This window comes from Budorcas taxicolor, chromosome 7 (genome assembly GCF_023091745.1).
Source record: "Budorcas taxicolor isolate Tak-1 chromosome 7, Takin1.1, whole genome shotgun sequence".
Classification (NCBI taxonomy): domain Eukaryota; kingdom Metazoa; phylum Chordata; class Mammalia; order Artiodactyla; family Bovidae; genus Budorcas; species Budorcas taxicolor.
In genome coordinates, this window is record NC_068916.1 from 49,707,878 (window position 1) to 49,719,903 (window position 12,026).

Consider the following 12,026-nt stretch of genomic DNA (forward strand, 5'->3'; position numbering starts at 1 on the left):
GAGCTTGTGGAATTTTAGTTCCCTGTCAGGGATTGAACCAGATCTTCGGCAGTGAAAATGTAGAGTTGTCACCATTGGATCACCAGGGAATTCCCTCCCTCACTCTTAATAGTCAAGGGTTATCATATCATTTTACCCCAGCCTTTATAGTTTACTATTGCTCTTTCCTGGGCTCTTTCCCTGCCTGCCCCAATTTATTTATTTTTATTTGGCTGCTCCAGGTCTCAATTATAGCAAACAGGATCTTTAGTTGTAGTATGTGGGATCTAGTTCCCTGACCAGGGATCAAACCCAGGCCCCCTGCATTAGGAGCTTGGCGTCTCAGCCATCTGGACCAGCAGGGAAGTCCCCTTTCCTGGGCTCTTATTGTGGCTTTGTGATCCGTATCTCTGGCCAGGTTTATTATATGTTAGGTTGACTTGGATTTCCTTCTTTGGCTCAGGGATTCTTCTTTGTACTCTGTCTATGGCCTTCCACCCTCCATCATCTGATGCTTGCTTTTATACACATCCCTCATTTCCAATTTAGACTACTCAGCCCTCAAATACACCTTTTTATTGTATATACAACCTGTTTCGTGGTCCTAAGACCATAAGCATTAAGCATTACAAAGCCTGACTCTGTCATTTACTATTAGGTGACTTGGTTAAGTTAGTTAACTTGTCTAAACTTGAGTTGTCTCTTCTGTATAGAAGGGCTAATACCACTTACTTTTCGGTGGTGGATAGGATTAAATAAAATATGCGTAGTGTCATGGAGTGGACATTGAATAAATGTTAGATATTGGTATGTTGCTGTTCCTTTTGCTTGAGGTACTAACTCCCTTAACTCTGCTGCCCCAAATTCTTCCTGTCCTTTGACGGTAGATTCTATTTCAGAGTACTGTGTCTTCCATAAAACTGTTGCTGGCATTTCACTTATATCCCAACCTGGTCATTAGTGCTTCCTTTTTTGGCCCTATGCTATTTTATGCCTTTCTTAAAGCTTGTATGTTAAAAATGACACATAATTTCTGTATGATCATTTCTTTTCTGATTTATAAACTATTTAAAAGTAAGTCTTGCTCAGCTTCATATATCCCTGGCATTGGATTTGTTTTAGTGTGTAATAAGCTCTCAATAAATAGATGAAACTCTATTGCTTAATATTAAGGTAGATACCTTTTTTGCAAGACTTTAGAGACAACTTTGTATGTGAGTAAATAGCTTTTCCTAATGTATTCCCATAGCACCTTGTCCACAGGGCTATTTTAATTCTGGTTGCATTGTAATATTCCCTGTTTGTGGGCCCTTTGAGTACAGATGCCTTGTTAATCAGCTTTTAATTGTTTGCTTGTCTGTCTTCCCCCTCCATAGAGCTCAAGGAGGACATGGGCTGTTTCTTGAGCACTGTATCACTGGCACCTAATATAGTTTTTGAAGTGCTCAAATATTTGTTGAATAAATAAATAAATGAATGATTGAGCACTCATTTTAAGTACCGTAAAATAACATTTTTGTTAAACATCCACGTAATTGTCATGTGTCTGTATCTTAGATCCAGGGAAACTTTTAACTATCAAATTCTTCATTGTGAATTATTTCTCACAATACACATAGACATATACACAGCTTGTCTTTACTCTTAATACTGTATGGTTTTTCTTAGCCTAATTAATATATGAATCTGAGGGTGAATTTGTTTCTGCCCTCCAAGAGTCTGTTTTCCCAGTCCTGTGGAAGTTCTGTAATCAAATCCACTGGCCTCCAAAGTAAAATTCCCTGGTAGTTCTCAGCCCCTTTGCCAATCCCTAGGTTGGAAAATCTGTTGTGGGTTCTAGAACTTTCTTACCAGTATGAGAGAATTTCTTTGGTATAATTGTTCTGCAGTTTGTGGGTCATATGCTCAGCAGCTCAATGGTGGGGCTAATGGTAACCTCCTCCAAGAGGGCTTATGCCACACGCTGTGTGATCCAGGTCTGCTGCAGCCAGAGCCCTGTCCCTGCAGCAGGCCACTGCTGATCCGTGCCTCCACAGGAGACACTAAAACCCTCAAAGGCAGGTCTGGCTTAGTTAGTCTCTGTGGGGTCTCTGGGTTCTGGTGTGCACAAAGTTTTGTTTGAGTTCTCTGAGCATCTCTGGTGGGTATGGGGTTTGATTCTAAACATGATTTCGCCCCTCTTGCCGTCTTGTTGGGGGTTCTCCTTTGCCCTTGCACGTGGTTTTTTTTTTTTTTTTTTGGTGGGACCCAACATTCTCCGCTCGATGGTTTTTTCAGCAGTGAGTTGCAATTTGGGAGTTCTCCCAGGAGAAGATGAGTGCATGTTCTTCTATTCCATCATGTTAGTAAGACTTGCTTACTTACCATGTTGTTATAAGACTGAGCCAGACTTGCTGTGAGTGTCCAGGAGTCTCCGGTGGAGGCCTGGGTCTACAGTGTCCTGCTGCAGGGTCAGGGGCAATGAATACAACAGTGCATGCTTCGAAGGAGGCCGCCATTACCTTCATTACCCCTACCATAGTTTGGCCTCAGGCCAAACAACAGGGAGGGAACATAGCCCCACTCATCATCAGAAAACTGGATTAAAGATTTACCAAGCATTAGAACAAGAGTCAGTTTCCCCTATAGCCAGTCTCTCTCATCAGGAAGCTTCCATAAACCTATTCTCCGTATCCATCAGAGGGCAGACAGAATGAAAACCACAATCACACAAAACTAACCAAACTGATCACATGGACCACAACCTTGTCTAACTCAATGAAACTATGAGCCGTGCCACGTAGGGGTACCCAAGACAGATGGGTCAGAGCGGAGAGTTCTGACAAAACATGGTCCACTGAAGAAGGGAATGGCAGACCACTTCAGTATTCTTGCCTTGAGAACCCCATGAACAGTGTGACAAGACAAAGATAGGAATCTGAAAGATGAACTCCCCAGGTCGGTAGGTGCCCCATAAGCTGCTGGAGAAGAGTGGAGAAATAACTCCAGAAAGAATGAAGAGATGGAGCCAAAGTGAAAACAGTATCCAGTTGTGGATGTGACTGGTGATGGAAGTCAAGTCTGATGCTGTAAAGAACAGTATTACATAGGAACCTGGAATGTTAGGTCCATGAATTAAGGTAAATTGGAGGTGATCAGACGAGCTGGAAAGAGTAAACATCGACATTTTAGGAATTAGTGAACTAAAATGGACGGGAATGGGCGAATTTAATTCAGATGACTGTGGTCAAAAATCCCTTAGAAGAAATGGAGTACCCTCATAGAAAACATGAGTCTGAAATGCAGTGCTTGGGTTCCAAATCTCAAAAACGACAGAGTGATCTCTGTTTGTTTCCAAGGCAAACCATTCAGTGTCACAGTAATCCAAGTCTATGCCTCAACCACAAATGTTGAAGAAGCTGAAGTTGAAAGGTTCTGTGAAGACCTACAAGACCTTCTAGAACTAACACCAAAAAATGATGTCCTTTTCATCAGAGGACTGGAATGCAAAAGTGGGAAGTTGAGAGATACCTGGAGTAACAGACAGGTTTAGTCTTGGAGTAAAAAATGAAGCAGGGCAAAGGTTAACAGCATTTTGCCAAGAGAAGGCACTGGTCATAGCAAACACCCTCTTCCAAAAACACAAGAGAGAACTCTACACATGGTTATCACCAGATGGTCAAAACCGAAATCAAATTGATTATATTCTTTGCAGCCACAGATGGAGAAGCATTATAGAGTCAGCAAAAACAAGACCGGAGGCTGATGAGGCTCAGATCATGAGCTCTTTATTGCAAAATTCAGACTTAAATTGAAGAAAGTAGGGAAAACCACTAGACCATTCAGGTATGACCTAAATAAAATCCCTTATGATTATACAGCAGAAGTGAGAAATAGATTTCAGGGATTAGATCTGATAGACAGAGTGCCTGAAGAACTATGGATGGAGATTCGTGACATTGTACAGGAGGCAGGGATCAAGACCATCTCCAAGAAGAAGAAATGCAAAAATGCAAATTGGTTGTCTGAGGAGGCCTCACAAATAGCTGAGAAAAGAGAAGCTGAAGGCAAAGAGGAAAAGAAAAGAGACACCCATATGAATGCAGAGTTCCAAAGAATAGCAAGGAGAGCTAAGAAAGCCTTCCTCAGTGATCAATGCAGAGAAATAGAGGAAAACAATATAATTGGAAAGACTAGAGATCTCTTCAAGAAAATTAGATACATTTCATGCAAAAACGGGCCCAATAAAGGACAGTAATGGTATGGACCTTACAGAAGCAGAAGAGATTAAGAAGAGGTGGCAAGAATACACAGAAGAAATATACAAAAAAAGATCTTAATGAGATGGATAACCACAGTGGTGTGATCACTCACCTAGAGCCAGACATCCTGGAGTGGGAAGTCAGGTGGGCCTTAGGAAGCATCACTGCGAACAAAGCTAGCGGAGGTGATGGAATTCCAGTAGAGCTATTTCACATCCTGAAAGATGATGCTGTGAAAGTCCTGCACTAATATTCCAGCAAATTTGGAAAACTCAGTAGTGGCAATAGGACTGGAAAAGTTCAGTTTTCATTCCACTCCCAAAGACAGGCAATGCCAAAGAATGCTCAAACTACCACACAATTTCCCTCATCTCACCATGCTAGCAAAGCAGTGCTCAAAATTCTCCAAGCCCGGCTTCAGCAGTACATGAACCAAGAACTTCCAGATGATCAAGCTGGATTTAGAAAATGCAGAGGAACCAGAGATCAAATTGCCAACATCTGTTGGATCACTGAAAAACAAGAGAGTTCCAGAGAAACATCTACTCTGCTTTATTGACTACGTCAAAGCCTCTGACTGTGTGGATCACAACAAACTGTGGAAAATTCTTCAAGAGATGGGAATACCACTCTATGGGCATACCACCCTGAATGTGCCCGATCTTGTCTGATCTCGGAAGCTAAGCAGGGTCGGGCCTGGTTAGTACTTGGATGGGAGATGGGAATACCAGACCACCTGCCTCCTGAGAAATCTGTTTGCAGGTCAAGAAGCAACAGTTAGACCCAAACATGGAACAACGGACTGGTTCCAGATTGGGAAAGGAGTACATCAAGGCTGTATCTTGTTACCCTGTTTATTTAACTTATATGCAGAGTACATCATGTGCAATGCTGGGCTGGATGAAGCACAAGCTGGAATTCAGATTACCAGGAGAAATACCAAAAACCTCAGATGACACCACCCTTATGGCAGAAAGTGAAGAGGAACTAAAGAGCCTCTTGATGAAAGTGAAAGAGGAGAGTGAAAAAGCTGGCTTAAAACTCAGCATTCAGAAATGAAGATCATGATATCCGGTCCCATCACTTCATGGCAAATAGGTGGGAAACAATGGAAACAGTGAGAGACTTATTTTCTTGGGCTCCAAAGTCACCACAGATGGTGACTGGAGCCATGAAATTAAAAGACGCTTGCTTCTTGGAAGAAAAGCTGTGACCAACCTAGACAGCTTATTAAAAAGCAGAGACATATACTTTGCAGACAAAGGTCCACCTAATCAAAGCTACGGTTTTTCCAGTAGTCATGTATGGATGTGAGAGTTGGACCATAAAGAAAGCTGAGTGCCTAATAATTGATGCTTTTTAACTATGGTGTTGGAGAAGACCCTTGTGAGTCTCTAGGACAGCAAGGAGATCAAACCAGTCAATTCTAAAGGAAATCAGCCCTGAACATACATCGGAAGGACTGTTGCTGAAGCTTGAAGCTCCAATCCTTTGGCCACCTGATTTGAAGAACTGACTCATTGGAAAAGACTCTAGTGCTGGGAAAGATTGAAGGCAGAAGAAGGGGACGAAAGAGGATCAGACGGTTGGATGGCATCACTGACTTGATGGACATGAGTTTGTGCAACCTCTGGGAGTTAGTGACGGACAGGGAAGCCTGGCGTACTGCAGTCGATGAGGTCGCAGAGAGTCAGACATGACTGAGCGACTGAACTGAGGGTGAATTTAACTCCCCCGCTAAAGCTTGTATTCTACAACTAAAATTTTGATAGTTAAGAGCAGGTCTCCTCAGAATTAGCGTGGCTTCATGAGAGTGTGCTTTTTTACATTTATGGAAGAGATAAGAGAGTGAATAGCCTTTAGGCTTTAATCTGAAGTGGACACGTTCAGTTGATGGAGGGAGTAATTGCTTTTCCAGGAATCCAAAGATAGTCACCATAGAGAGGAACAGGCCCTGGCTCTTCTGCTACTTCCAACTATAAGAAAAGAGAAAACGATAAGCAGCTTAAATGATTATTATTAGAAACACATAACAAAAAAGTATAAGTTACTTTACAAGTTTCTAGGAAATGTTAGAACTTCTTAGCATTGTTGAAGGTGGGATTGTATAAGCTGGATATTCCTCATAACTAGTAAAATGTATATATTTTTAGGTTAATTTTTAAAGTTATGAATATGATATCTGTTACAGAAAATGTTTTTATAAATACAGAATAATGTAGAATTAGATTGTATCTTATATAATTACTTGTGTTTTTACTCCAGTCTTTTTCCTTTTTTTTAAAGCACAGATTATATACATTTATCATTTCATCTTTTTTCTGTTGAAGATTTCATAAACTTTAACATTTTTCATATATATGTTAATATTTGCATACTAGTCAATTGTAGGCTTTACCATAATTTACTTAACTAGATACTTGCTTGGGCATTTAAACTGTTGGAAGTGTTTTGCTATGAGGAAGATGAATGAGTCCGTGACCAGCTCTTGTCTTTTCACATACCAGTGAGTTTCTGTTTGAGCTCTATGCATTAGATAGTTGAAATGCCTAATGAGGTGTGGTGTTCCTTCATAATGGTTGCTATGTTTCTGTATCATTCTTTGGATGTGCGGGTAGATTGTGTTAGATCCATTTTTTTCTTCCCATTCAAATCTTGAATTTTTTTCCCTATAGGATACATACAGTGGTCCTTTTTGGAAAGGAGTATTACTAGATCAATGGAAAGAAGTATTTTTTTTCCTATTGGAAAGAAGTATTTTTCAGGCTTTTGATATGTAGTGCTAAATCACTTTGCAGATACTGTGCTTTTACCAGGAATATATGCAGTTGCTTGTCTTAGTGACAGCTAGAAGACAAATGCAAGAGGAAAATAGCAGAAATGAAAATCCTTAAATTCTGTGTATGAATATACAAAGTTTGAATTATCGTTTTTTAAAATGTAGACCAGTTATTTGGTTCATTCCTGCTGAGTTTATTTTCCATCTGCAAAACAGGTGATTTGATGAAGAGTGCTGCAGGAGAGTTTGCAGATGATCCCTGCTCTTCTGTGAAGCGTGGCAACATGGTTCGGGCAGCTCGGGCTTTGCTCTCTGCTGTTACCCGGCTGCTTATTTTGGCTGACATGGCAGATGTCTACAAATTACTTGTTCAGCTGAAACTTGTAAGTACAGGCTGATGTCTGTAATTTGTTCTATCACAGTGAGGCTGCTGCTGGCCATACTTAGCTCAGCATTCCTTAGGATTTGGTTTGGTTATGAACTTGGTTTACCTAAGTGGACCAGGAACGTTTTTAATTTCCACTTGCTCCTCTATTCCACGTGGACATCATACTGGCTGTGCTGTGGGCCTATGTTGTCTTTGCAGAAAAGGTATTGTTTTTGACTTCTTCCCTTTTTGTGGTAGTGATTAAGCATTTCTTTGTACCAGTAGAGTTCCAGAGTTGAGAAATCAAGATATGGTAAATTATATCCTTTTACATGAAAGCCAAAATAATACAGTCTTTTCCTACCTCCCGTAAAACTCCCATGTGGTACCTGCCCAAATGTAAATTTAAGAGGAAGTTTGGATTATTATCTGAGTAGCTGTTGAAAGGAATAAAAAGTTCTAGATCTTCTTTATGTACAGACTTGTATTGTTGAGAATTTTTCTTTTATGGGGTTTTGTTTTATAGGTAGAAGATGGTATCTTGAAACTGAGGAATGCTGGCACTGAACAGGACTTGGGAATACAGTATAAGGCCCTGAAACCTGAAGTGGATAAACTGAACATTATGGCAGCCAAAAGACAACAGGTACGGTCATGATTTGGGGATATATTTAAGTTGTTTGTATTATTACCTAGTGGGAAAAATCCATTTAACCTAAGTCTTCAAAAGGTGCCAATATCTCCCTCTTCTAATGTAGTTCCATTAAGACATTTAGTTTATGATGTGTCCTTCAGTAACTAAAGTTAGAATTAGGTTGTATCCATATTATGCTCCTGTTTTGATTCTTGTGAAAATTTTACTTCAGGTACCTTAGCAGTTTGCAATAGCATTCCGAGAAGTGATACGCCTTTCTTCTCTGTGTTCAAGGATGAACTTGAGTTGATGGTGAAATTTAATTCAGACTTCTAAAAATCCAGTTGAAAATATATTGGAATTCTATATCAGAAAGTACCTTGCCCTCCATATTTTGTAACTTTTAAGTATTTCTTATCATTTGTTATTACTAGATTTTATAGTATTAGGAATTTATGTTGTGTGACATGTGGATCAGTGTTCCTATTTTTCCAGCTTTTGCTCACCCTTTGGTGTTTCGCTTTTGGGATGCTTGAAGTCTTCCTGTGCCCTTTCTTTTGGATGCTGTGTGTTAGATGCATGTTCTCTAGAGGGGATACATGTGTCACCTTCTGACTCTAATAACTTGCACAGCCCTGATTAAGCTTGTGCTATTCTTATTTCTTAAAAGTCCTGAAAAGATGAATTCTTATTATTGTTAGCTGATACCTATATTGGTTAGGATAATTTTGCACTGCAGTTTACAGAAAACCTAGCTCCTAAATTGCATGAACATTGGGGGGTTTATTTTCTCACTGATTAGAAGCCCCAGGATAGGTTAAGTGACTTCAGGGTTGTTAAATTTAAAGGTTTTGCAAGTATCATCAAGGTTTCCATGTCTTTACATTTTCCAGCAGTGCCATCTTCAGTGTGCGTCACTGAAGAGGCTGTAGGCATGGCATTTGCACACAGTCGGTATGTCCAGTGAGGAAAGAAAAGGTTGTTTCTTCCATATGTCTCTCTGAATAAGCAAATGATCTAGAAGCCTTTAACAGATTTGCCCTAAATAATGGATTGTATAATGTTCCCATTCGTGATCATTGGAAAGAGGAAAGCAGTTAACTATATCTGACTCGGGGTAATGAAAATCTCCTTTCTGCTGTGACAGGGTAGACCTTCCTGAGAACAGGAACATTCAACAAGAGCGCTCTGACAGGCATGAGGAAAATGGGGTCCGTAATGTAAATGTTCAGTATATTACAGCTTCAGCTTTGGAGACTTAGACTTTGATTTGGTTACATTAACATTAGAATAAAAATTGAGAAGATTGAATTAAATAATGTATGTGAAGTATTTAATATAGCACCAGATTCTTAGTAGGCCCTCAGCAGTGGGCAGTTGGTGAATAGTAGTTACTGCTCATATTTCAAGCTATAAGATGTGATCAGACTGAATCTGCACATACGGGATCCTGATTTTACATTTCCAGTACTTAGTATTATACATGATAATATAGCTAGATTTGTTGTATTGCCTGAGTAATTTAGTTAATGTAGGCTCAGTGCACTTTTATCATTTGTCCTTGAATTAGCTTATGTCTCTATCACATAAATCACAATAATTTTTTTCTTTTTGCTGGACCTGTTTAATCCTAAGAAGAACTTGTTGTATGATAGTATGGTTATTCTATAAATATGGCAAGCTGCCAAAATTATGTTCACAATTGATTTTACTGGATGTTCTTGATATAAGTTCTCTTTTGAATATGTGAAATAAATGTTATATTTTAAATATAGTTTGATGAATAGTCCTGCTCTCTTAAAACCTAGTCTGATCTTGATTTATGAAGACTTACTATTATTTGAGGAAAGTGAGAATATTTAGACTGACACTATTGCATATCTTTCAAAATGGTGGAATAAGTAAATTAATGATGTTCTTGAGATAAACACAGTAATAGTCCAGAATTTTGTATGCTACTGGAGAAATGTACTGGAGAAAAATGTTACCTGAGTTTTAATTCTGTGTGCTTTGAGTCCATGAAGAGTTCCTTAATTATAAGTCCCTGATGTATTAAAAAAAAAAAAAAAACACTTCCCAAATAAGATGTCATAGAAATCTTGAAGTTACTCGTTACTGTGCCGGAAGGTCTTCTATAAGCCCCTCCATATCTGTTTTCTGCCCTTGATTACCCTACTCTCTGCCCCAGGAGCCTAACCTGTCTACAGGACTGCATCCAGTGGCTTCTTTCCCCTCTGGCTTCTGGTTGGGTTGGCGAGTGGGAGCACCATTAGGAGATCAGAGGGCAGTGAACTGGGGTTTATCCCTACCTCCTGGTTGTCCTTGGTGGCTAAATGTCATAGCCTCTTTTGGGTTGTGTTCTCCCGCTGCCTGATTCCCAGGTTTCTGGTAACTGCTGTCTCATTTCGTCTCTTTGGGCCCAAGTGCCCTAATAGCCTGTGGTTTTTCTGTACTTTATCTCCATAATTTTGTAACATAGTCTCTCAACATCTTTGAATTACCTAGTTTGATCTTACCATATGTTTTCTGCTGGTATCTTGAGTGATAGATTCTAAAGTTTTTCTTGGGTTTGTAGTATTTCCTGGTCACTTACAGTTTTCCTTGGGCCTGATTCTTTAACCTTTATCCTCCTACAGTAGAATATGTTGAATAGGTTGGCTATGGGTGCCTGTGTGCCCCCGATCATAATACAACCTATTATAGGGCCTGGGGCTTGGTGTGTATTTCTTGAAACTAATGGAAAAGGTCAGTTTTCATTCCAATCCCAAAAAAAGGCAATGCCAAAGAATGCTCAAACTACCGCACAATTGCACTCATCTCACACACTAGTAAAGTAATGCTTAAAATTCTCCAAGCCAGGCTTCAGCAGTATGTGAGCCATGAACTTCCAGATGTTCAAGCTGGTTTTAGAAAAGGCAGAAGAACCAGTGATCAAATTGCCAACATCCGCTGGATCATGGAAAAAGCAAGAGAGTTCCAGTAAAACATCTATTTCTGCTTTCTTGACTATGCCAAAGCCTTTGACTGTGTGGATCACAATAAATTGTGGAAAATTCTGAAAGAGATGGGAGTACATCATGAGAAACGCTGGGCTGGAAGAAGCACAAGCTGAAATCAAGATTGCCTGGAGAAATATCAATCACCTCAGATATGCAGATGATACCACTCTTTTGACAGAAACTGAAGAGGAACTAAAAAGCCTCTTGATGAAAGTGAAAGTGGAGAGTGAAAAAGTTGGCTTAAAGCTCAACATTCAGAAAACAAAGATCATGGCATCTGGTACCATCACTTCATGGGAAATAGATGGGGAAACAGTGTCTGACTTTATTTTTTTTGGCTCCAAAATCACTGCAGACAGTGATAGCAGCCATTAAATTAAAAGATGCTTACTCCTTGGAAGGAAAGTTATGACCAACCTAGATAGCATATTGAAAAGCCGAGATACTACTTTGCCAGCAAAGGTCCATCTAGTCAAGGGTATGGTTTTTCCAGTGGTCATGTATGGATATGAGAGTTGGACTGTGAAGAAAGCTGAGCTTGAAGAATTGATGCTTTTGAACTGTGGTGTTGGAGAAGACTCTTGAGAGTCCCTTGGACTGCAAGGAGATCCAACCAGTCCGTTCTAAAGGAGATCAGTCCTGGGTGTTCATTGGAAGGACTGATGCCGAAGCTGAAACTCCAATACGTTGGCCACCTCATGCGAAGAATTGACTCATTGGAAAAGACTCTGATGCTGGGAAAGATTGAGGGCAGGAGGAGAAGGGGACAACAGAAGACAAGATGGCTGGATGGCATCACCGACTCGATGGACATGAGTTTGAGTGAACTCTGGGAGTTGGTGATGGACAGGGAGGCCTGGCGTGCTGCAACTCATGGGGTTGCAAAGAGGCAGACACGACTGAGTGACTGAACTGAACTGAATGCTTTTCTTGGGAATTAAATAGCAATTCATTTTATCCTAATGTGCCAGCCTGGTGGAATCTTCACTCTCTGTTTTAGGTACTTTCCACTGGCCTCCTTTAGTTA

General features: G+C 40.1%; 1 protein-coding gene across 1 annotated transcript in view; it reads left to right on the top strand.

Moving 5' to 3' along the window:
• The window catches only part of CTNNA1 (catenin alpha 1), a 179,781-nt gene that overhangs the window by 49,468 nt on the left and 118,287 nt on the right, over positions 1–12,026 (top strand). The window contains exons 4-5 of the mRNA XM_052643775.1: positions 7,216–7,382; positions 7,893–8,012. Coding sequence (XP_052499735.1) covers positions 7,216–7,382; positions 7,893–8,012 — 287 coding nt within the window. The remainder of the gene's footprint in view (positions 1–7,215; positions 7,383–7,892; positions 8,013–12,026) is intronic.